The 22,412-nt window shown below is 40.0% G+C and overlaps 2 protein-coding genes across 11 annotated transcripts in view; both read left to right on the top strand.

Moving 5' to 3' along the window:
• pknox2 (pbx/knotted 1 homeobox 2) overlaps nucleotides 1-4,471 on the top strand; it is a 165,355-nt gene extending 160,884 nt beyond the window's left edge. For all 4 annotated transcript variants that reach the window (XM_088088366.1, XM_088088365.1, XM_088088362.1 and 1 more), the window contains one exon: nucleotides 1,019-4,471. In XM_088088366.1, coding sequence (XP_087944492.1) covers nucleotides 1,019-1,284 — 266 coding nt within the window. In that variant the 3' untranslated portion in view covers nucleotides 1,285-4,471. The remainder of the gene's footprint in view (nucleotides 1-1,018) is intronic.
• Nucleotides 4,472-9,096: 4,625 nt separating this feature from the next.
• panx3 (pannexin 3) lies at nucleotides 9,097-21,579 on the top strand. 7 transcript variants are annotated; one of them, XM_088088373.1, is made up of 10 exons: nucleotides 9,098-9,292; nucleotides 9,497-9,589; nucleotides 10,738-10,855; nucleotides 11,405-11,971; nucleotides 12,284-12,476; nucleotides 16,743-16,885; nucleotides 17,248-17,462; nucleotides 18,809-18,884; nucleotides 18,981-19,560; nucleotides 20,847-21,579. In XM_088088373.1, the coding sequence occupies exons 5-10, from the start codon at nucleotides 12,293-12,295 to the stop codon at nucleotides 20,903-20,905; spliced, it is 1,257 nt and encodes a 418-aa protein (XP_087944499.1). In that variant the 5' UTR covers nucleotides 9,098-9,292; nucleotides 9,497-9,589; nucleotides 10,738-10,855; nucleotides 11,405-11,971; nucleotides 12,284-12,292; the 3' UTR covers nucleotides 20,906-21,579. The 7 variants fall into 7 exon arrangements, with proteins under 7 accessions (XP_087944494.1, XP_087944493.1, XP_087944496.1 ...); XM_088088372.1 differs by having other exon boundaries at nucleotides 9,099-9,292; nucleotides 18,809-19,560; XM_088088368.1 differs by lacking the exon at nucleotides 20,847-21,579 and having other exon boundaries at nucleotides 9,097-9,263; nucleotides 18,809-20,833.
• The last annotated feature ends 833 nt before the right edge of the window (nucleotides 21,580-22,412 follow it).

The following is a 22,412-nucleotide window of genomic DNA, read 5'->3' as shown; positions in this document are numbered from 1 at the left end:
AAAGTTTGAAAGAGAGACTGAATAAGTAAAAGATATATAAAGAGAAGTAAGTATTGTAGAGTTTTCACAGACCTCCATGCTGCTTTTTAATGTTTACTAACTGTGTACACAGCTCTGCTCTACTGGCAATGGGAAAGCAGTCTATCGCCTCCTTTTTCTCAGGTTTCCCATATTTAAAAATCCCACAAACAGGTGCTAATTTTGGTGGAAAATGTGTACAAGAGTCTTTGAAAAGCAGATGTTTTCTACCTAAGAATTGCTGCATTTCCTGCAGGGATTGTGTCACTAAAACCGGGCATACTAAGCCAAAGCATGACCTTTTTTTAACAATAACCAAGCTGTTTTTGTGGTTAAACCTGACCACTCATTCCACATTATGGCTACACACACAATGCCAGCTGGTGATTGGGTTGGCCTGCCACCCTTGGCCACCTAACCTCTGCTGCTTGAAAGCAAACTTAGATAGATACAACAAAAAGGTGAGCAGATGAATGTGGTCCAGCACTCACTACATTTACATGCACAGTTAAGTTGAGCTAAGGTCATAGCTCCTTTAGGCCATTTAATTAAACTACTCTCTCTTTATTGATGAAGTATGTCTCACTCTGCCACAGTGAGTGGAGGTCTCCCTGCTTTCAGCAAGAGGCTATTGGACCTTCTTCCTGTTAGCAAGTTAGCAAGCGGCAAACGGGCTGCATGTCAAACAGTAAAAACATGGCTAATTTTTTGTCGCTGCACATTATTTGTTTTTCCCGGCTTTCTTCAACAAATTTATGCTGCTTAACTTTTGGGTCAATACCCGGTGCGGGGACTATGGCGCATGTGCAGAACACCTAGGCCAGTTCAGGTCCAGTTGACGCGTATACATGAAAGAGTAAACTGAAGCCCAACCGCACTATCTAGGTGTGTTAGTCCAACTTAAAGAAATTCAACTCAGTATGATTTCAATCAGACTAACATGTTTAGACGTATGCAAACGTACTGACTGGGTTTATAACTCCTCCCTGTGTCCCTTCAGACCCACTGAGTATGGACAGCCTGCAGTCGCTGTCCTCAGACTCGGCCACCCTGGCCATGCAGCAAGCTATGCTGGGAGCTGACGACTCCATGGACGGCACCGAAGAAGAGGATGAAGAGGAAGAGGAGGAGGAAGAGGAGGAAGGAATGGAGGAGGAAGAAGAGGAGGAGGACGGAGAGGAGGAAAATGACAGGGGGAGGCAAATGTCCAGCGGAGGAGGTGGAAGGAGAGATCTGCGCATGGAGCACAGAGAGGAACTGGAGTAGTCGAGCAGAGGAAAAGACGATATGAACTTTGATGCGGCCTCATTCAAACTATGACGACTCATGAGATGTGACTCTTGCGAGCATACGAGGGCATATTAGGTTTTCTCCAAATTCATCAGACTCTTATACAGAGCCACCATGGAGTCTAATCAAACACAATGACCATCACAATTATAGAGGACAAATATGAGTTTAATGATGAATCTGTGTTGTTTCATTTTACTGTAGTATGGTCTCATGCAGTGAGCTCTTGGAATATTTGGATAGTTGCACATTTTGACTCTATAGCTCCTGTTTATATATGGACAGAAACGAGACAGGAACTGAAAGGTTGAAAACATTACTGACAGTTTTGAATTGAGACATTTGAACCACTTCACAAGACGTTTGATGCTTTCAGAGAGCCATGACATTTTGAGGCTGTCTGAATTCAGGTTAGGGTGAACTGAGGAAGGAAACAGGAGAAAGAGCAGTCGTGATTAGTTGCACATACATAAAAAAAATCTTTCTACAGAGAGATCTTTTGACTGTATGTGAGAAACAAATACTTCATTCAATGTAACAATGTAATCCAAATATTCTGGCACCATGAAGTGAGTTACGGAAAGGTCTGCAGTAGGGCTGCCTCATGAAGGTCGGAGATTTAAATCATAAGTCAGAGACAGCTCAATCGACTGAGATTGTACAAGTCAGTTGTGAATTTTTTTAAATTATTTTTTATTTTTGTTATCCAGTTTGCAATGTGTGCCTGTTGACATTTTGGTTCCCAGATTTAGCTACGGCGTGAACTCCACGGTAAACAGCCTCTTTTTTTGGCAGCTCACTTTTATCTGCTTGGCCAACACATTCTCATAACAAGTGCAGTGGACTTCTGCTTCTCCATATTACTTACTGCGTCTGCTGTTTATGTTCTGGGATGCTGTTACCGTGATGTCAACACAAGCACATTGCGGGATTACGTTGCTTGTGTTTATGTACAGGCAACAAAAGCACATGGCAACCAATCATGATGACGTGATAGATCTTGTCTGGTTGCATTCTCAACTGGTGCCGTCCATCCATATATCATGCTGCTGCGGCAGGTACCTTTTGGCTGTCCAGCGGCTTATCATAACACTACAAAAGGTTCTATCTGGCTGCATTCCCTGCTACAGACATGAAAGGCCGCTTTTGGATTTAGGATCTTATAGCAAAACCACTGAAAAAGTGGCCATATTTGACAACTTTAGAGTTAGTACAGTCTGGCTCTCCAATAAATATCCTCAGTGTCTTTTTCTTGGCTACTTGCCATTATCTGCCTGTCGCTGTTTAACAGTGACACAGATGTGCCATGGGAATTTTAAGTATTTCAAAATAAAAGTGTATCTCGAAGACAATGATATGAATCTATGTTTCTACTTTTCATCAATGATACTGGATAGCTGATCATTGAATTGATACATTGATCCAGTTTGATGGATTGTTATTAGGGCTGTCCCCTGAAAGTCAAAGACTCAAATCATCAGTTGGAGACCTCTCAGTCAATTGAGGTACTTTCAACAAGAAGTAGGGTTTTTTTTTTGTTTGTTTTGTTTTGTTTTGGGGTTTTTTGTTTGTTTGTTTTGTCAGCCAGTTTTCAGTGTACCTAAATTTAGCTTCAGAGTGAGTGCTCCTGCCTTTCATGCTGCTCTCTGGTACAGAAAGCTGCAGACACAGACACAGAGTGAGTCTGAATGAGACAGAGGCAGCTTCCTGGAGCAAGAGAGACTTTTCTCGGTCAGGCTCTGATATAACGTTACCATTTGCCTATTACTTAGAAGCTCACAGCCACCTAATAGCCAGCATAGTCAGCACACATTAGCCCAGAAGGCTAACTTAGCTTGTTTACAACATTACATGAATGTCGCTGTCACCCTGAACATCTTGCCGAACCCCATTCAAACTCTCAAACTTCATATGGAAAAATCAGAATGTCAAATAGTCAAATATTTGTGTTGAACGGCCAAATCCGATTCAGGTACAGCCCTAGTCTGCAGCTTTTTAAACAGTTTATTTCATGTAACTGAAAGTACTCTCAATTTACAACTGACAGCCAACATGTTACCCTTGCAGTTAATGTTTCCTTTTGCTTCCTAAAATAGAAGTGAGGAGCCAAAGGAAAGGAGATTTTTATTTTAAAATAAAGGTGTAATGCTGTCCAAATACCCGCAGAAGTGCAGAAGTGAGTATGTGTTGGCTTCCACTGCTGGGACATCATTCACGCCTTTTAAATGACTCATAGGTTCTCAGGTTGACGACACTCTCACTCGGTGTGTTTCTTCCTCATGAGAGAAGCACTTGACTCATTGCTGCAGCAAACCTTTTAGAGCATGACGTTTGAAACAATCTTAGTTCTTTTTTTTTCTTCTCCCATGAGCAAAAAATAAAATAAAAAAAAAATTGTAGTAAACCAGTGTATACTGACTGCACATATAGTATGTATATCGGATTTCTCCTATGTTTGCATTCTGGTGTTGAAGGTTTGCATATTTATTCTTTTTTGTTTGCCTCAAGGAACATCATGAGAATTGCTTCTGCATATACTGTTTGTAGGTTTTGCAAACTTTCTGAATGAGGCTGTTGTATTCACTGGTGGCCATGCACACATTTGACTTCAACCATCAAGTCTTAGAAATATGCTTGTGTATTTTTGTGACCTTGGTTGATTCTGTCACAAAGGAGCATGGCGAGTACTGCCAGTCACTACAAACTGTCACCCGACATGGAGGGAAATCACACAATGACTTTGGAAACCCCTGACTGACAGAGCCAGTGTCTTTTACTGACAAACTTTTTCGAGGACGAAGACAATTTTGAGGAACACGAGAAAGAGGACAAAAAACTCTGTAGTTACATCCCTTTCAATTTTATGTGAAGGATTTTGAAGAAACTGTGAAACAATTTCAGCTCTCTGTTTTGTACTAAAACACAGAAATGGAGTCGCTCGTTTCTAATGTGAAGATGTCTAGAAAAAGAAACCCCATGTTATATTGAATGTTCTGATTGTTCATTGTGAAGTATGTTGCTCATTAATATTCTTTTCTCGATTGCTTTTTTTAAATGGATCTTCCAGAGCAAGTGACAGACAATAGGGAATATTTCTATTTCATTTGTACACTTGGTTGTCATAATCTATTGTGTTTCAATAGACCAATTTTAATAATTAAAACATGTAAAGGTACTAATTTTGACTTTGTGATATGAATGTTTAGGCTCAACAAACCCATCCAGGGCCATGAACTCCAAAATGGGAGGTCAGCAGTTTGATTTGTATTTAGCAACAAAAAGCTCTAAACAAAAAGAACAAAACACTAGATAAGGAATACACAAACTGCTTTGCTTGAAGGCCATTTTTGCAAAATACTGGAGGCCAGGGGCCAGTACCAGCAGTTCAATACATGTTTCTAGGATTTTAGGGCATTATTAGGACTTTAGGACATTACTAGGACTTTAGGACATTCCCCCGATTATAGGACATTTGTAGCACTATGAGAAATTTCTTAGACTTTGGGATGTTGCTAGGATTTTAAGACATTTCTTTGATTTTAAGACATTTTTCAGATTTTAGGACATTTTAAGGATTTTAGAACATTTCTCTGATTTTAGGGCTTTTCTAGGATTTTAAGATGTTTGTAGGATTTTAGGACATTTTCCAGATTTTAGGATGTTACTTCAGTTTTAGGACATTTCTATGATTTTACGACGTGTCTAGAGTTTTAGATGGTTCTTGGATTTTAAGACACTTCTCAGATTTTAGGACATTTCTATGATTTTACGACGTGTCTATGATTTTAGGACTTTTCTCAAAATAACAGACATTAAGGAATTTAGGATTATCCTTGGATTTTAGTGCATGTCTTGGACTTTAGGATGTTTCTAGGATTTTGGGACATTTCTAGAATTTTAAGAAATTAAAGGCTTAGCTAGGACCTCTGGAGGGTGCCATGGATCCTCTATTTTTGATAAACAAGCTCTAATTTGATGCTGTTTCATGCACACGGTCATGTAATGTGTATTAAAAGAATAATTTAAATGGTTGGGGGACCACCTGGGACTCTATTGGGGGCCATAGTTGGCCCGTGGGACGTAAGTTGAGTATCACTGCACTAGATAATTAACATGAGCATTGTTCCCTGCTGCACATATCTGAGCCAGGATCACAATAGAACAAAGCTGATATGTGCGTGACATATCCCAACCCTCTCCTGCCCTGCTTCTGTGTAACCTATTTCCAGATGCAGAGTTAGCAGTCTAAATATTGGTTTAACTTCCCTCATCTCCTTGTCATGTGTTGTCCCCACCCATTGGTTATTACTCTAGCCTGTGATTTAACTTGTTGGAAGACGCCCACCAAGACACTCTCCCACCTACCATGAAAGAACCCAGCAGAGCTCACCACCACAGGGTTTCAACTTCAGAAATTTGGGATTCTGCTCCCTCAGAGTAAAGTGGTAATCACTCCTGTGGGTGCTTCCTGCATCAGCTGCATTGTATTGTTTTCACATGGCTTGTATGCTTGTGTATAATTACACCCTATTCCTTGCATTGTTTTCTGCCCACTCCCCCCAGCAAAGGTCATTCTATAATTGCAGCAAAGCTTATTAAATATCTGTTCTGGTCTACCTCTGCTGAATTTTCCTCCTTCAGCCACATTCTTTGGTAGGAGGAATTTAAATTGCAGTTTGGGGCTTCAATTTGATAAATTTGGGGTTACAGGCAACATGGAATGATTAGTATTTGACATTACCATGATGAAGCAAAACTTCTCACATATAGAAGAACATTGCCATATTTATAAAAGTTATCAAATAAAAAACTTACATAAAAGTACAGGCATCACAACATTTCCTCTATAATTATTCCACACAGGACTACAGCAGTTCAGAGGAGCAGAGGAGCCAGGGACCCTGTCTGAACATTAACAACACATGTGGGATAAAATGTAACTTTAATCTTTCCCATACAACTGCTAAGATAGGTATTTTAATTCATCGTGCAATGGTATTAGCTACACAGTTAAACTGGTTATAAATCATACTTGAGGTTTTCTTTAAAAAATAACACAGAGTCAGGTCAACACATTCATGGTCAAGTTGTTGCTGGATAGTGAGTCAGGTTCACTTCAGGCCAGAGAGGGTCAAGGTTCAATTAATACAATACTTAATAATGAAACAAAAAATGTCAACTAAAATCTATTTTAATATAGTGGAAACATAATGTAAAAGATGTGTTTTTTTTGTTTGTTTGTTTGTTTTTATCAGTTATACAGGTCACCAATCTATCAGTGGGCCTTGTCCAGACAGACAACTAAGGGAAACGTTAAACTTTGTTGCAGTTTGGCATTTCGTCCACACAACAATGGCATTTTGGGGGCCTGAAAATGAAAACTTTTGAAACCGGATTGCAAAGTGTAATCATTCGACAATGCAACCTCTTCTGTCACCATGTTAACTGGCAATGCGCAGATCCTGAGAGAACGGTGATGTCACGGTTGCACTTAGCAAATGTGCATAGTGTTCTTCTATGGTCTGTCATTACAAAGTTCCGCCCACTACTGGCCTGTCATGAATACCACAGCGTATTTGGTTGTTTTTGTGGATCCATGTACATGAGGATTGTTTTCACTATGTTATCATATATAAAAGCAGATTTTGTTACAAATGCAAAGGATATACTTTTCCATTTTTAGTAGGGCTGTTAATACCTAAAACACAACCTTCATTCTTTTTAATGGTAGCACTGTTGATGTGAGATTTATTTTACAGCTCAGAGTTACATGTCAGCTTTGCTAAAGATAACATGGTGCTTGATAGCAGAGTGCTATTTTGTGATATATTAGTATTGATATGGATTAAGAGTGCATATTTGAGACTGATAAATAATGTTAAAATATTACTGTAAACAGAAACATAGGGTGAATGTTTTTAGCTTTGTGATTCTGTTGACTTCATTTTTCTTTATTATGTTTCAGCTCAGCTGATTTTCCATTGATGGCAAAAGGAGGGAAGCTGAAAGACCTGAATGAGATTTAAACACGGAGTAAGTCATTTAGAAAAATGAAACGAACTAGGCTTAATGGGGAATTATTCTAAACACTGACATTGTTACACTATTGTATTATATTATTTTTCATGATGATGTTATATATGTAATCCTGTTATTGTATATTGGTAAGGAGCACTGGGTGCTGGAGGAGCAACTACTTCGAAGCGGGTTATAAAACGCAGAAGGCTCTAGTTTAATGTAGTTCATTAACGTATAAATCCAGTAGAGGGCAATATTACACAGTCTGATGAAGGCTCTCCTCTGGAGCGCAGATCTGACTAATACATGCATTCACATGCAGTGGTTTACACTTTGTATTAAAATCACTCTCTTTTATTAACAGTAGTGAAACGAAATAGAACAGTGAAGTAGCTAGACCTTTTTAAACAATGGAAAAAGCTTAGACCCAGGGACGGGCAGGCTGACAAAGGATCAAAGTCTGATAAATGATTAAAAAAGGATCAATATTTGTAGGCCTTTCATATGAAACATTATAGACAAATGCTGAGGTTAGCACAGAAAAAGCTAATTTCCAAGCTAGTAATTCACTATGATAAGAACAAACTTTACACAACAAACAAAGTTCCATAAATTAAGTTGGGGAACAAACACACCTCATCTCCCAAAATAGTTTCCCACTTAGGCCTATAAAAGGCATGTCTCTCACCTGTCCTTTTCTCCCTCCCTTTTTCAGCAAAGGAGCTACACAGGTTTCAGTGGAGCCTGGAGACTCCCTGCACTAAGACAGCACCCTCATCCTGAGTATCAGCTCCCTGTCTTCTGCAAGCCTTTCCCTGTTCCTTATTTTTATTAAATCATATACAAGGCTTCCTAATGGTGTGCTCTTTGTTTGGGTAAAATGTTCTAATGCAGTTTTTGAAAATGATGACCTCACATATTTTTTGTGGTTGTAATCTGTGGTAATAGCGTAAGACTACTTCTGCTGGCATTACTCAACAACATTTTCCTCATCTGTGTGTCAGCGTGCCTTTCTCTACATGCCTGGATCGTCCCCATGCAGCACAGCAAAGCATGGTGGAGACTATCTGAGAGGACACCACAAAAGGACATATACCATCTGCTTGATGTACTATTAATGTTTCTGAGTTTATTAGATATTAATGAAATTAATTAATTGCAGTAAGTCAGTAAAAAAGACAAATATAAATAAAATACATGTTTATATATATATATATATATATATATATATATATATATAAGCAATAAACAGCAACCTGCTCCTTTATCATGGTAAAGTCAGTCTAAAATATGACAGCTTAACCATATATGTTATATCCACATCACTCATATTTATACTATGTAATTATACATTTTATATATATAAGCACTATACCTATAAATATGTGTGTGTGTGTGTGTGTGTGTGTGTGTTTGTGTGTGTGTATAGATTTGATATATTTTGTATTTTAAAATATATTTTATTTTTTGTATTTTAATCATATTTAACCCTTATTTAGCACTTTTTTTCTGTTGCCTCCGACTCTTGAGCTGCTGAAATGTGTGACTCTCCCGAGTGTGAGTCTAATCTAACCCTGGCTATTAACATTAATCCTTAAATATAAGCATGTTTTACTTTAAAAAACAATACAATAATGAAACTACATACGATGTGCTTCGTGTATATTGTAAATCAATGCAGTTATTGAATGCTATTTAGCAAAAATCGGAGTTTTGTCTCTCCTATAATGTATTCAAATGGCCTGCCAGACACTTCCGGGAACTATTCGAAGCCTCCGTGAGTCACGTGACACCCGAGCATTTTGAACTTCCATCGTCAGTACTCTGTTCTAGTGCACCAACCCGAAGCTAACGGAGCTCCAAAATAAAAGCTTCCAACATGAATGTCTGGCTACCACAAATGAAAAGAAACAGGTGAAAGGACTCAAAGGGCGAAGGTTTGTCACCCAGTCCCTCACAGAGAAAGGTGGGTAATGGTGACTGATAAAAATGAACCTTTTTAGCACATAGTGAAATACGCTAGGTTTGCTCTGCTAACGTTAGCTAATATCTTCACAGAAAATGCCGTTTACGTTTCGCTCCTCTTTCAACCGTCATTCAATCAATATAGCCAAACTTTTATCAAGTTATACAGACTAAATCAGCTGTCTCTGTCCCCGCCTGGTTTCAGGCCAAAGTCTGGATGCAGCTTCATCCTCAGCAGCCCTGTCTCCCCCCACACCCCCCACCAATGGACCAGCCCGACTCCCAGCTGAAGAAGGAGGTGAGCACATGACAGCGCAGCGCATACTGATGTTTCGGTTAGGATGTTATGTTATGTTATGTGGTGGAGAAAGTACTCGTTTTTGCTTCTTTTTTTAAACTAAGGTGAAAGTAGAAATAGCACAGTCTAAAAATAGTCGAGTACAAATTCTGGATTAAAATTGTTACTGGTAATGGTTGCCAGTAAAAGTTTGTCAACAAACTGTATTTAAAGTATCAAAAGTTAAAAGTACCACTATTGTGCAGAATGGCTCCTTTCAAAGTATCAGAACTGCAGAAATATTATTTCCGGCTATTATATAATTGTTGTGATTTGTCAGTGTGGAACCAATTTTAAAAACTTTGTAAAAACTGGGTGGATAAGTGAGTTTTGAAACAACTAAGCTAGTTTCACGACATGGCCATGGAATTGAGGAAAAGTCTCCATAAAGTTCTTGACTCCCAGGTGAGCCTCTCACAATTTTCAAAAGATGCTCACAGCAACTTCGTCTTCTCAGGAAACTTAGTAGTCTGGGTGTCAGTCAGCTGATTTTATAATTAATGTCAAATGATTGAGTGTTTTAACATTTCAACTTCCTGCCTGCTATTGTCACCTAAACTGTACATGTAGGAGTACACTTTGTGGCAATGGCAAGTAAAATAGTAGGCAAACCTCAAAAGCCCTTATGCTAACTTTTACAGAATTTAGGAAAAAAAGCGAGGAATATCCTAACCCTTTAGAAACCTGGGCAAAGCCTGGGCAACTTAAAAAGAAATGGCCAGGAACTCTTTTAGCAAGAAATTAGTAAAATTATCTTGAAATAAATGAAAACAGAATAAGGAAAAAAACAAAAAAGTGATTAAAAAAAGAGAAAGAAAAAAGGACAAAATTATTTTTAAAAATATGTTTTCTTTCTAAAACAATACCCACCCTGACCTATTTTTAGGTCATTTTCTTGTCACCTTTATTTATTTACTATTTATCTGGTTTTCAGTGTGCAGACTTTTCTTGCTAAGTTGCTTGTTGCATTTTTTCCCATGTATTCAAAATAAATCAAACTAGTTTTCTCAGGTTTCAATGCTTTTGAAAGGCGTCTGAATGCAGAAAAATAAAACAGATGCTGATCCAGGTCTGAAAGGGTTAAAAGATAGCTTCCATCCTCTCTTTAGCCAATTTGAGCTCCAGAGCTCTGGGAGGCGCTATAGCGTCCCTCTGGCAACAGAAAATGTATTCAAGAAGTCCTTCATCCCAAGTGCCATCAATCTTCTTAACCCGACAGAGTGACTGGTGAGTTCTAAACCACACAGACAGTGACGTGAGTAATTTAATGTGTAGCGTGTTTCTAATGACCTCGTCTATATGTTTGTTTCACTATGTCTGCTTTTTATTGTGTTGTTTCCTGTGTCTGGTAAGCCAAAGACAAATTTCCACCCTGACGAACAAGAAAGATCTATTCTATTCAATTTTATTTTTTTCTTTTCATAGTATAATAGTGCGTGATATCATATAAGCAGAACACACACACAGATAGATGGATGGATGGTAGGATGGAGATATAAACCAGTGTAGGTACTTTGTGGACCTGCTTTCAAACAGATTTGAACTTTGTATTAAAGCATTTCAGCAAAGTACCAATGCTGTTTTTTAATTTTTTTAATTTATTTCCTGGTGAAAACTATTCTGTCTGTATATGCAGTCCAACTCATCATTTGAAACACTGAACAGCGCTTCATCTCCTTAATTCACCGCCCAAAATATAATGGAGATAAATATAATTCATATGGCATGCAATGGCCAAATGTTTGTTTGTTTCATTTATGTTCCAAATCTTTTCAGTTTCAGACACACCACAGTGGAGCTGTTCCCGTCCACAGAGGTCCTGTCAGATCCATCTCATCAGATACATTTTTCACACACTGTTAGTGTTTCTCTCACACACACACATACAGGCTACTGCAACAAACAGAAACATGACCATCCCTGTTGTATGGCACAGTGTGTCATCCAGCAGTCACTCTGAGGCTGAAGTGCAGTAAAAATAGTCTCAGAATGACAGAGGCTGAAAAAGCCACTGGCGATGGTTCACTAGTTTGAAGTGGGCCACAGCCACCATGCTTCACAGTGTGGACCAACCAGAGAAACACACACACACATACATAACTGCATTGCCCAGTGTTGAGTACTGGAGGTCTGCTGCAGTCAGTGCCATCTGGGCGCCTACAAGCTCCCAGATGTCCCCTCTGTAATTAGAGCCAGACCCGGCTCGGCCTGGTCCAGCCCAGATCCAACCTCTCATTTACTGAGGCCCTCCCTGAATACTTAAGCAGCCTTCCAACAAGTGCGGGCCCTTAGAGGAACTCATTGGCTCTAATAGTATCACCAAAGAAAGCTGGAAGACTTAAGGTGAGTTGGCTTTTGCTTCCATCACATGTTGAGGACATTTTCTAGGAATGATGTTAATTGCATTTCTGATTAAATTTCCCCAAAACTGGAAAAGCAATACACTCCTCTAGAGGTTTCTTTTATAGGTTTAAAGATATTTCTGCTTTAATATCACATATAGTGAAGTGCCACAGAGCAGATAAGGTAGAGAGAGGCAAGCATGTGACAAAGGTCATGAGTCTGATTTGTACCTACAGCACAGAGAGCACACAGTATCTTCCTTTGCTACTCGACTTTGTCAAAAAAATAACCCTTTTTCTTATCGCCGGCTAGGAGTTCAAAATGTCCATCGCCCAGGCGGCGGCCAAGGCCATGCTATCTGATGCCCTGCTGCAGGGAAGCCCCGGGATAAACCGGATCAGCCACCTGGAGCTGGAGCTTCCTCTGGACAAGGTCATCAAGTTTGTGTCTGTCGGCCTTCCGCTCATGCTGGTGTGCATGGCCTTCGCCCGCGAGATCTCCCTGGGTGAGCAACGCTCTGTCTCTGTCCTTTTATTAAAACTATGAGAGGACATTTTCTGTGATTCATTATACTGCTATCCCTTTGAAACCTGGAGCAACATCATTTTTCTTGTGCTGCTTTCAGATGCCTTTCACAAGGATTTAAATCATTGATTCTTTAGCAAATTGGTACTTTTGTTTTCCAAAATGGGCAAAAGGCAATGAGTAACTTGGTTAGATTTTTTTTAAATATCTCAGTAAAGAAAGCAAAGCTATGAAGAAGTTATATTCATAAATAGCATAATTACATAATTAAACTGTTACAATATTATTAGCATTTATTTTTAGCATTTTTTTGAAAGTTATTTCTTTATTGTTTTTTAAACAGTTGTTTCAGGTAATTTTCATATACTTTTTACAAATTTCATGCAAATTTTGAGGTCATTTCTTTTGTCACTCATTGTCGTCTTTTCATGTTTTTGAGAGAAAACAAGTCATAAAGTAATCCTGTTTGTCCTTGAACTAATAATTCTTTAATTGCTAAACTGCATTTAGTTGAAGTTGCTTTAAGGAGGAATATTATACATACTAATATAAGGACATCATTCCCGTGGCAGCCCTTTTTATTTAATTCAGAGTATAATTAGGGTTTGGACAGAAATCTTTTTTCATTTACTGGAGAAGTGACCCAAACGTGTTATTATTTCAGAGCCGAGTTAAAAGTCCTGAACTGTAACAAGTGAGCACATCTGCTCTCTCCCAGCAGGCTTTTATTCCTGCACTCAGTTACCTCTCCTCATCTTTTACAATCCCTACTTGAGGAAACTAAATATTAAGAGGGATAACAATGAGAGCTGTAATCACACACTAGCACCTTCCTCAACAAAATGAGGGTGCTGTAAAGAAAAAAGGAGAAAACACTTAAACAGCACCTGTCATAAGAGGAACCCATTAACTGCTGATTCCATTAAGACCCCCTCAGCATAACAGATACTGCAGTGGCAATAATGTCAGACAACACGGAATTACTGAAAACATAAAATATAAATTGGCTCCGAGTCTATCCATCAGCTTATTGACTGTTCTGCTTTTACTACCCAATGTGTTTTAGAGCAGGGGGAAAACATGTTTTGCTAAATTCGGCTTTCTTTTGACATGAAACATGCTCACAACCTGTCTGTCCATGGTCATACAGAGTATACAAAAAGCACAGCTGACAGTCCAAACTACACGTGGCAAGTCTGTAGCACAAGTCTGTCGCAGAGGAGGCTGACTCCCTTGACTTTGAACGTCTCTGCAGAGCTGGTCTGCAATCAGTGTGACGCTCCTGATGCTAATTGCCATGGGGGATGATTGAGAGCAGCGTTCACTAACGCTGGCACGCTGTAATTACACGGCGAAGTTCTTTCTGTGGCAGCTCCCTCCTATTTGAGTCAAATGAGAGGATATGTTGATTAACTAGACGGGGGCGAGGGTGTGTGGGGGGACATGATGTGGTGCCGGCATACGCGAGCTCAACTGATGGATCTTGGCTGCCTATCTGCTGGGTTGTCAGTTTCACAACAGTGCTTGATTGCACTGCTGTCTGGAGTCTGGTTTACTTGCACCTGGACTCTCAGCCAAGAATTCTTGTACAAAGCACAAACGCGGGGATGATCTGCCAGTGTTAATTGGGGAGTGGGAGTCGGAGATAGGAGCAGTGGCAGAAATTTAGGTTCCCTCGCTTTGCCAAATGACTCACAGGGGTGGGGAGCGCAGGGGAAGAATATTTTACAAGATTTCATGAGCAGGCGTGTGCTGTCGTTTTTTATTTAGGGTGACTTGTGAATGTATGCGCCTACACATACACTTACAAGGAAAGTGGAAAACACAGTGAACTGCCAGGAGATCATGCAGTGGTGTCACTTAGTATCATAGCTAAAGCACTCACGTAACTTTAACCTAAACATGTACCAATGTAGGTCCTATCAGTGTAGTGTTCAAAAAGTAATGTCCCCAGCTCGACTGCAAGCAGAGATTTTTTTTTTCACTTGTTAAAATTTGGTGCACACATTTCTGTGTGAGTCTTCTTGAGATTAATGAAAACTATTTTGTTGTTTTCAGGAATTTCAGTCCCACAGCAAAGTTCAACATTGACACTGCTCTTGAGGTTCATCAGAAACAAATAGTTGTCATCGAATTCCTCGTTGCAGATGGAGAAGCCCCAATAAACATCCACAAAGCACTGGAAATGTGTACAAGGATGACATCCTTGACTCCAGAGATGAGAAAAGATGGATAAAGTGTGTGAAAGGCAGGCTTGGATGGTGTTCAAGGAGCTCAGTGCAGGTGTTAACATTCTGGGGACCCAGTGGGCACACACCTTCCAATAATCAAGTGATTCCACAACATAATGAGCACTGCCTCTGCTTACATCAAGTGCTGGGGCTAACTCATCAATAAGTGATGCGCCGATCAGCTTTGATCAGAACATCAATTTGGGCCGTGTTAGCAGGACTGACAGCTGTGGATGGGCAACCACTGCAGGGCATGTCGGCCATGCTGGCTTTGCCCACCTTTTCTCTGCCTTTCACACGCTTTATCCATCTTTTCACGTTGCTGTAGTCAATGACATTATCCTTGTGCACATTTTCCAGTGTTTTGTGAATGTTTATTGGGGTTTCTCCCTCTGCAACAAGGAAATCTATGACAGCTTTTCTTCTGATGAATCTCAAGAGCTATGGGCATTCAGAGCTATGCTGCAGGACTGACTGGCAGAGTATCATAACACCGAGAAAGGCTCCATCCGGCTGTGTTTCAGAGTAACACCGCCCGGCAGGGGATCATACCACAGTGAAAGATGGCTTTTTTGAGAATGGGCTGAAAATACTATTTTAATCTCAAATCAAATACATCACATACATTTTTTGGAAACATTTTGGCTAATTTAAAGGTTATTACTGATCTTCTATATCATACTGCTTTCATCTGCAGTATGTGAAATAATCTATGTTAAAATAAGAAATACCTGTGTATAGTCTTCATGGCTTAGGAAACATTAATCAGTACCTGTGAACTTGTGAGGGGAGTCTTAAATTTGTGATTTCATCAGGTATAAAATCTGAAGCTGCTCCAAAGACAATTAATGGGAGACTGTTTTTTGTTTTCTTTTTTCAAATGAGATTTATTTCATTATAGTGTTTTTAGTCTTGAAACAGAAGATATACCCATATACTCAGAACATTCTCCTGGGTGCTTTCAGCATCATTCGATGCAATGCCGTGCATTGCATTGTGTTGCGTTGTGTTGCGCAGCATTGCAATGCGATGCAATACGACTCAACTCAATTGTCAGTTTACACTGAAATTCATTTTATATTATATTTTATATTTTTGGACATTCTTTGAACATAGGTATTACGTGCAAAATTTAAAACTGGACCAGTTTTCCTTGAACATGACTATACATTTTGGGTAGTAACCAACAGACAATACAGACTACTTTGAGTTCAGTGTCAATATAAAAATACAAGCTGCAATCTCTACTTTATGTAAATATATAGGCCACTTTTAAAATGAATGTATTTCACCTTTACCTCAGCTGCTAGATGTATATTTTAGGTGTCACTATCTGTATGTTCATATGTGGTTGATTAATTACACACACACACACACACACACACACACACACACACACACACATATGGCTGTAGTATAATTGGATCATGTAATGGCTGCCTATAATGAGGTGGACTGGCAGGAGTAATCCCATCCTGACTTGAAATTAGTAGCAGCATGTTTGTACTTACAGAGGAGCTGGGCAAATGTGGTGGTGTAAAAAATAGACGCTCCATGTTTCTCTTCTAAGGCTCTGAATTAGGGGGGCACACCCTTGGTTTGTTCCCTCCCAAGCTCTCTGTTTAAGGGTGGAGCACCCATGGGAAATGACAGATGGGTGCAGAGCATGAATTCAAGTGGTTGGACTACATGTGGTTATATCAAGGTGGACTAAATATAAGGTGGAAGAGGCCAGTTTCGGAATGGAGTCGGCCAGGGTTTTTAAATGCCAGGTTGTCATTTGGAAACATATGATTTCTCCAGTGAAAAGCTGCACCACTGAAAAGAAAAGGGCAAGCAGAAGTGTACATGTCTGGTAGCGGACCTTCAGTACTCTGTGTGTGTGTGTGTGTGTGAGAGGGGGGGGGGGTTGATGAGATGTTAAGTGCTTAGAGAGTGCTTCAAGGCAAATTGATAAAGCAGAATTCCCCATATTAGCAGATGATGTTACAAATCAACTTTGGTTTATTCTGCAGGGCCTCAGATCAGCTGTTTCCCTCCCAGCAATTTCACCGTCAAGCAGGCCAGCTATGTCGACACATACTGCTGGGACTCCCTCATGCATCATGAGTTTGACAGCGATGGGAACTTCGAGGAGCGCTCGCTCTGGGTACACAAAGTAAGTTGAGAGATTCTGATCAACCTTGCTTGACTTGATATATTGGCTGGCAAAGTTAAACTACTTTTTTTCCCTCACTGCATCTTGCAAAACTTCATTTTGAAAATGTCAGTGTACCTCTTTTATAAAAGGCAGAGCACCTGTTTTGTTGCTGAAGCCTTTTTCAAAGCACCATTTGCAGCTCGGTTGGCATTTACAGCCCAGTCACAAACAGGAGAGTAGTTCTTAACCTGGACTTGTAGTTGATCATTTTTAATACTGCGGGCTGAAGCTGTTGTTTATGTGACTCATCTTCTTGTTTTTGACTCTTTTCTTCCACTCCACCTGTCTCTCCTCTCCCTTTTCTCACATTGTCCATCCAGATGTTTCCTTACTCTCTCCTGGCCATGGCGGTGTTGATGTACCTGCCGGCTCTGATCTGGCGCCAGCTCGTCATGCCCTCGCTGGGCTCAGACCTGCTCTTTATAATTGATGAACTGGACAAGTCATACAACCGCTCGATCCGACTGGCCCAGAACATTTTGGATATGCGCCAGAACACTAAGAACCCCCTCACATTTCAGGCTGAGCTGCAAAGGTAAGACACCAGCTGTTGGCTTTTAGCACGAATTATCATTATTCCTTATGTCCGTGTTATCAGGAACTCAATATTTTTAGTGTTGATATGCTGCCAAACCAAAATACGCCGTCTTAAATTGAACTTGATTCTTGTAAACAATTTCGATCATTGCAGCAGCCAATAAAGATGATCGACTAGCAGTGGCATCATAACAATTAAGACAACAACTAAGAATGGGCCAAAGGGACTGTTCTTTATTTATCAGAGGAGCGGGTGGCTATTTTTTTTTTTATTTTTTTTTTGACCCTCCCAAAGTTACAAATATTTCTTTTACTTGGCCCTCTTGGGTGCCTTGAGGAAAATGCATGAAGTGTTTGTTAAAGGACCACTTAAATTTGAAAATACAACAATTTCTAATTTTACAGTTTCTGGCTATGGTAAATAGTGTACATTTTGCAGGCCCATGGGTTTGGAATGCATAATTTCTTTAAAAATCACAAAAAAAATAAAGAGAATTGTTAAAAAAAAAAATTTTTAAGGAAAAAAATAGCCAAAATTTTAAATAAAACATCCCTTTCAAACCTATAGGCCTACAGGCTTGGAATGGATGTTTTCTTTAAAAATTGACTGTAAAAGAAATACAAGATACAGCCATTTTAAGTTGGATGCCCCTCTGCTTTGCCAAATTAAGAAACAGCAGTACCTCCTCAGTGCTTTAAAAATGATTTGACGTGCCTCCTCCTTTTGCACCACCCTCCTTTCTCTCATAAATAACAAACACTCCCTAATATAACAAAAAAAATCATCTAATCATCTGTCCATTCTTAACTAAATGTACTTAGTTTGATTCTGCCACTTTTAACAAAAATACAGGCAATTTTTCCAGCTCTAGTCAGTAAGTTTTTAATGATAGCAGTTGTAAAGTATTCGGTGTGTACTCAGTACTAATTACTAACAACTAGTAATATTTACAACAGTAAAATTCATAATTGAAGTTATACAATTTTTTTTGGTGTAAAAAAGCTGCCAGAGTGCATAAAAAAGCATAAAAATAGAGCCTGTTTATGAAAAAGGAGGATCCCACTGGACACCCCTACAGAGGTCTAAGCTAAGACCCCAATGTCCTTAAATCCTAGAGACAACCCTGTCTTTCCTCTCCCTCAGCAGGACAGACTGATATACCCCTGTGCCAGGGACAGTGCAGTCTCAGTGGAGGGAGGCTGTGGGTGGTGCTGTGGGCAGCCTCTAAAGCCAAAAGTAGAAGAGTGTGTTTGGACTGGGACGCTCCCAGCTGGAAAATGTGTAGCTGCATGAACATGAAGGAGAACATGGTGCTCAGTTATTTTCTCCTTGTGTAATTGCAGGGCAAAGAAGAAGCGGTACTTTGAGTACCCTCTCCTGGAGAGATACATGCAGTGCAAACAAAACTCCTACTTTCTGGTAAGCATGCTCTTCCTGCGGGGCTTCCTCCTGCTGACCTTCATGACAGCTGCCTGTCTCTACCTGGCCTACTTCCACCTCTCCGCCTTCATGCAGGACGAGTTCAGCTGCTTCGTGCGCACGGGCATGCTGCGCGATCACAACTGGGTTCCCGAGCTGATTCAGTGTAAAATGATTGGCCAGTTGGTTTTTCAGGTGATCAGTGTGGCCAACGGAGCCATTTACGTCCTGCTGGCTCCGATCGTCCTCTTCAGTCTGATTCGACTCTTTGTTTGGGACACGTCCTTCTTCTCCGTCTACGAGGTCCTCCCTGCTCTCGACATCATCAACCGCCGCAGACTTGGCTGCCCGCTGAATGACCTCAACGTCCTCCTGCTCTTCTTGCGCGCCAACGTTGCCCACCTGATGTCTTATGGAAAGGTGAGGGCGCTGTGCTCGCTGGCGCCACCACAGGTGGGCAGCGCCACAGCGACGCAGGGTTTGGATGCAATGTTGACCCAAGAGGAGATGGAAGAGCGTGAGGAGGCTGCGATGGAGCTGGCAGAGGAGGTGGAGGAGGCCAAGGAGGAAGGGAAACTCAACCTGGTGGATATCATGACTATTCTGGGAGCGGCGCAGGGACGAGTGGTGAACTGCAGCGAGAAGAGGCCTCTGGTGGAGGAGAATATGAGTCTCGGTACCGTAACACTTATCTACTCACTCAAACGCATTCTGCTAGTGGCTATTTTTGTCTACATCATTTGGGATGTACAGAAAATTATTAAGTGACCTCCAGACTACACGTAAAGGCTCTGAAAATGAACACCGAAGTCATTTCATTAACCCTTTGAAACCTGGCTTGGCGTCAGTTTTTCTTGTACAGCATTCAGACGCCTTTTACAAGCATTTTGCCTTGAGCAAATAAGTGTAATTATCTTCAGAAACTTGGGGGGGAAAGCAATAAGCAAACTGCAGGAAATTGGTTAAAAGATAACAATGTTAATGTTAATGTTAAAAATAGGAGAGAGCATTAGAAAGAGAGAAAAAGTATTAGAAAATTATCTCAGACACTCAATGTATGATTATAAGAATTTTATATTCAGGTATGTTATGAAAAGAGTTAGTTAGTCAGTCAGTTAGTTTGTCATGTATCCCATCCACATGGGATTACAAGACACCATCACAGGTCAAATATGTCTTCCGGTTTAACGGATATCATCAAAAAAGAAAACGTTGGTACATAAAATAAAAGAAGTTACAGTTCTGTACAAAAAATGAATTGTACAGTGAAAAATAAATTTTACAAATTTTCAAATCTACATTTTATTTTAAAAAGGACTTGATTTCTCATCCTCCATGCTTTCTCTAGTTAACGAGCTCATGTAAATGTTTTATATTTAAATAACCAACTGAATCTTTGTGCATCATCTATATGTACTCAATCAATATCTGTTTGAATGTTACTAAACAAAAAATTGCACAGTTCCACATAACAAGGGCAGTTAAAAAAACCAAAAAAAAATGTTTGTTTTTGGTTTTTACCGACCTTGCAGATTTTGGGGAATTTTAATGTGACTTTTTTACTAATTTCTAGCTAATTTGGGGGTCATTTCTTGTTCATTTGCTTATTGCGTTCTTCGCAAGTTTTTGGAGAAAATCAAGCTGATTTGCTCAGGTTTCAAAGGGTTAATAAAGGGTAGCATAAGCAGTTCCCACTGAACAGACACTGAATACAGAATATGTTCATATCCTTGTGGACCTGAGGAAGCAGTCTGGGAAACATTTTCAACTGTAGGCAAACTCAAATAACAATGTTTAGTATTTTTTTGGCTTCATTGTATGTCCTTGCGTTTGCTCTTTCTTTTTGAGGCCAGACTGAACTGCCTGTATTTCTAAAAGAGTCTTTTATAATGACTGGCTGATGTAGAGGGGAGAGCTTTGTGGTACTTCCTAGCCCTAACTGCCCTCTCTGTCTCTTCACAGAGCCAAACCACCAGGGGTACCATGAGTTGAAGGAGACTGGACCATTTAGTCATTACTAGGCCTCCTATGGACTGAATCAATGTGATTACAATGGGGGGGTTGGGTCGCTCTACAGTAGTACTGTACCCACAAAGACTGTGGACATCAATCAAGGGTTTCTGCTGTCTGAAGAAAAAAGAAAAGAAAAACTCTTTTAGAATTACAGGGCAAATAGGTCTGGCGAGAAATGTCAATGATTTGAATTTGTCACTTTTTAAGCATGTGTGAATGTGTAGCTGCCACAGATGATCTTCCTGTCTCTTACTTTGAGCCAGTGTATTTTTTAAGGAGGTCAGTGATGATAGAAGGTGAGCACGCAAGTGAAAGTGGCTGTCGTAGTTATGGTGCAAGAACACAAAGCATGAGCGGGTATTAATATTTAGAAAACAATATTTGTCGCCATGATATGATAAAATTGCACATTTGTGAGAAATCAAAGAACTGAAAGTATGTGTATGTACGTCCAGTGAGAGGCAGAAAGACATTTTCAGTGGTAACCTCAGATTCCATTTTCTTAAATATTCCATTAATTAACTTAATAAGATGTAACATATATGATATTGTTGTACTTTCTTTCTCTTTTACTTACTTTTACTGTTATTCACTTTTTGAGTAAATAATATTAGTTGTATCTGTTTGTGAATTTAAATAGCATATTCTATGTAATTTTAAATAAATGAACTTTGTATAATCACTGGTGTTTCCTACATCATTATTCCCAATGATTACATTTGTCCACATTTCTGCAGGTGTGTTATTTTTTTTACAAAGTCCTCCAGCATAATACACAAGAAAGACAAACTCAACTGTCCACTTAAGTCAGGGAGAGCAGCTCAAATCTTGAGTGCTTTTTGACACATGCAATTTTAGAGCTGGAGAGGCTCAAGCAAGTTTCTGTGCACAGGTGATGAATATCTTTTATGCAAAAGGTACATTGGATGAACAAAAAAAAACTTTCCCAAAGGTCATTGTCAGTGACTGGCAACTTGCTGCATTTGATTTTGAAAGTTTCAGTTTTGAGTAAACATTTGCTAAGGGCATTTAGGCAAAGTGTTGTGATGGAGTTTGTTATATTTCAAATCCTAAATATTGATTTTCATTTTTATTGTAAATATCGGTTCCAAATATTTGTTGTAGGTCTTCAGTCATTCATTCATTGTCCGTAACCGCTTGTCCTTGCAAGGGTCGCGGGTGAGCTGGAGCCAATCCCAGCTGTCATTGGGCGGAGGGCGAGGTACACCCTGGACAGGGTCGAGGTCGCAGGGCCGACACATAGACAGACAACCTTTCACGGTCACAGTCACACCTCAGGGCAATTTAAAGTCACCAATCAAGCTGAGCTGCATGTGTTTGGACTGTGGGAGGAAGCCAGAGACCCCGGAGAGAACCCACGCAGACACGAGGAGAACATGCAAACTCCACACAGAAGGGCCCCCGCCCGGGCTGAACCCTATTCCAACCTGGGATCGAATCAGGGACCCTCTTGCTGTGAGGCAACAGTGCAAACCACGATGCCACCATGCTGCA

The sequence above is a fragment of the Plectropomus leopardus genome, chromosome 15 (genome assembly GCF_026936395.1).
Source record: "Plectropomus leopardus strain MGB_pleo_1.0 chromosome 15, ASM2693639v1, whole genome shotgun sequence".
Lineage (NCBI taxonomy): Eukaryota > Metazoa > Chordata > Actinopteri > Perciformes > Serranidae > Plectropomus > Plectropomus leopardus.
The sequence above is the reverse complement of the archived record's forward strand: the minus strand, read 5'-3'. Positions and strand labels throughout refer to the sequence as shown.

Excerpts from the sequence above, each read along its gene's own strand:
- panx3 (XM_088088368.1), top strand. The coding sequence starts at position 12,293 with ATGTCCATCGCCCAGGCGGCGGCCAAGGCCATGCTATCTGATGCCCTG. Across the intron at positions 16,886-17,247 it reads GCTCGCTCTGGGTACACAAA|ATGTTTCCTTACTCTCTCCT; the intron begins GTAAGTTGAGAG and ends TTGTCCATCCAG. Across the intron at positions 17,463-18,808 it reads TTTCAGGCTGAGCTGCAAAG|GGCAAAGAAGAAGCGGTACT; the intron begins GTAAGACACCAG and ends GTGTAATTGCAG.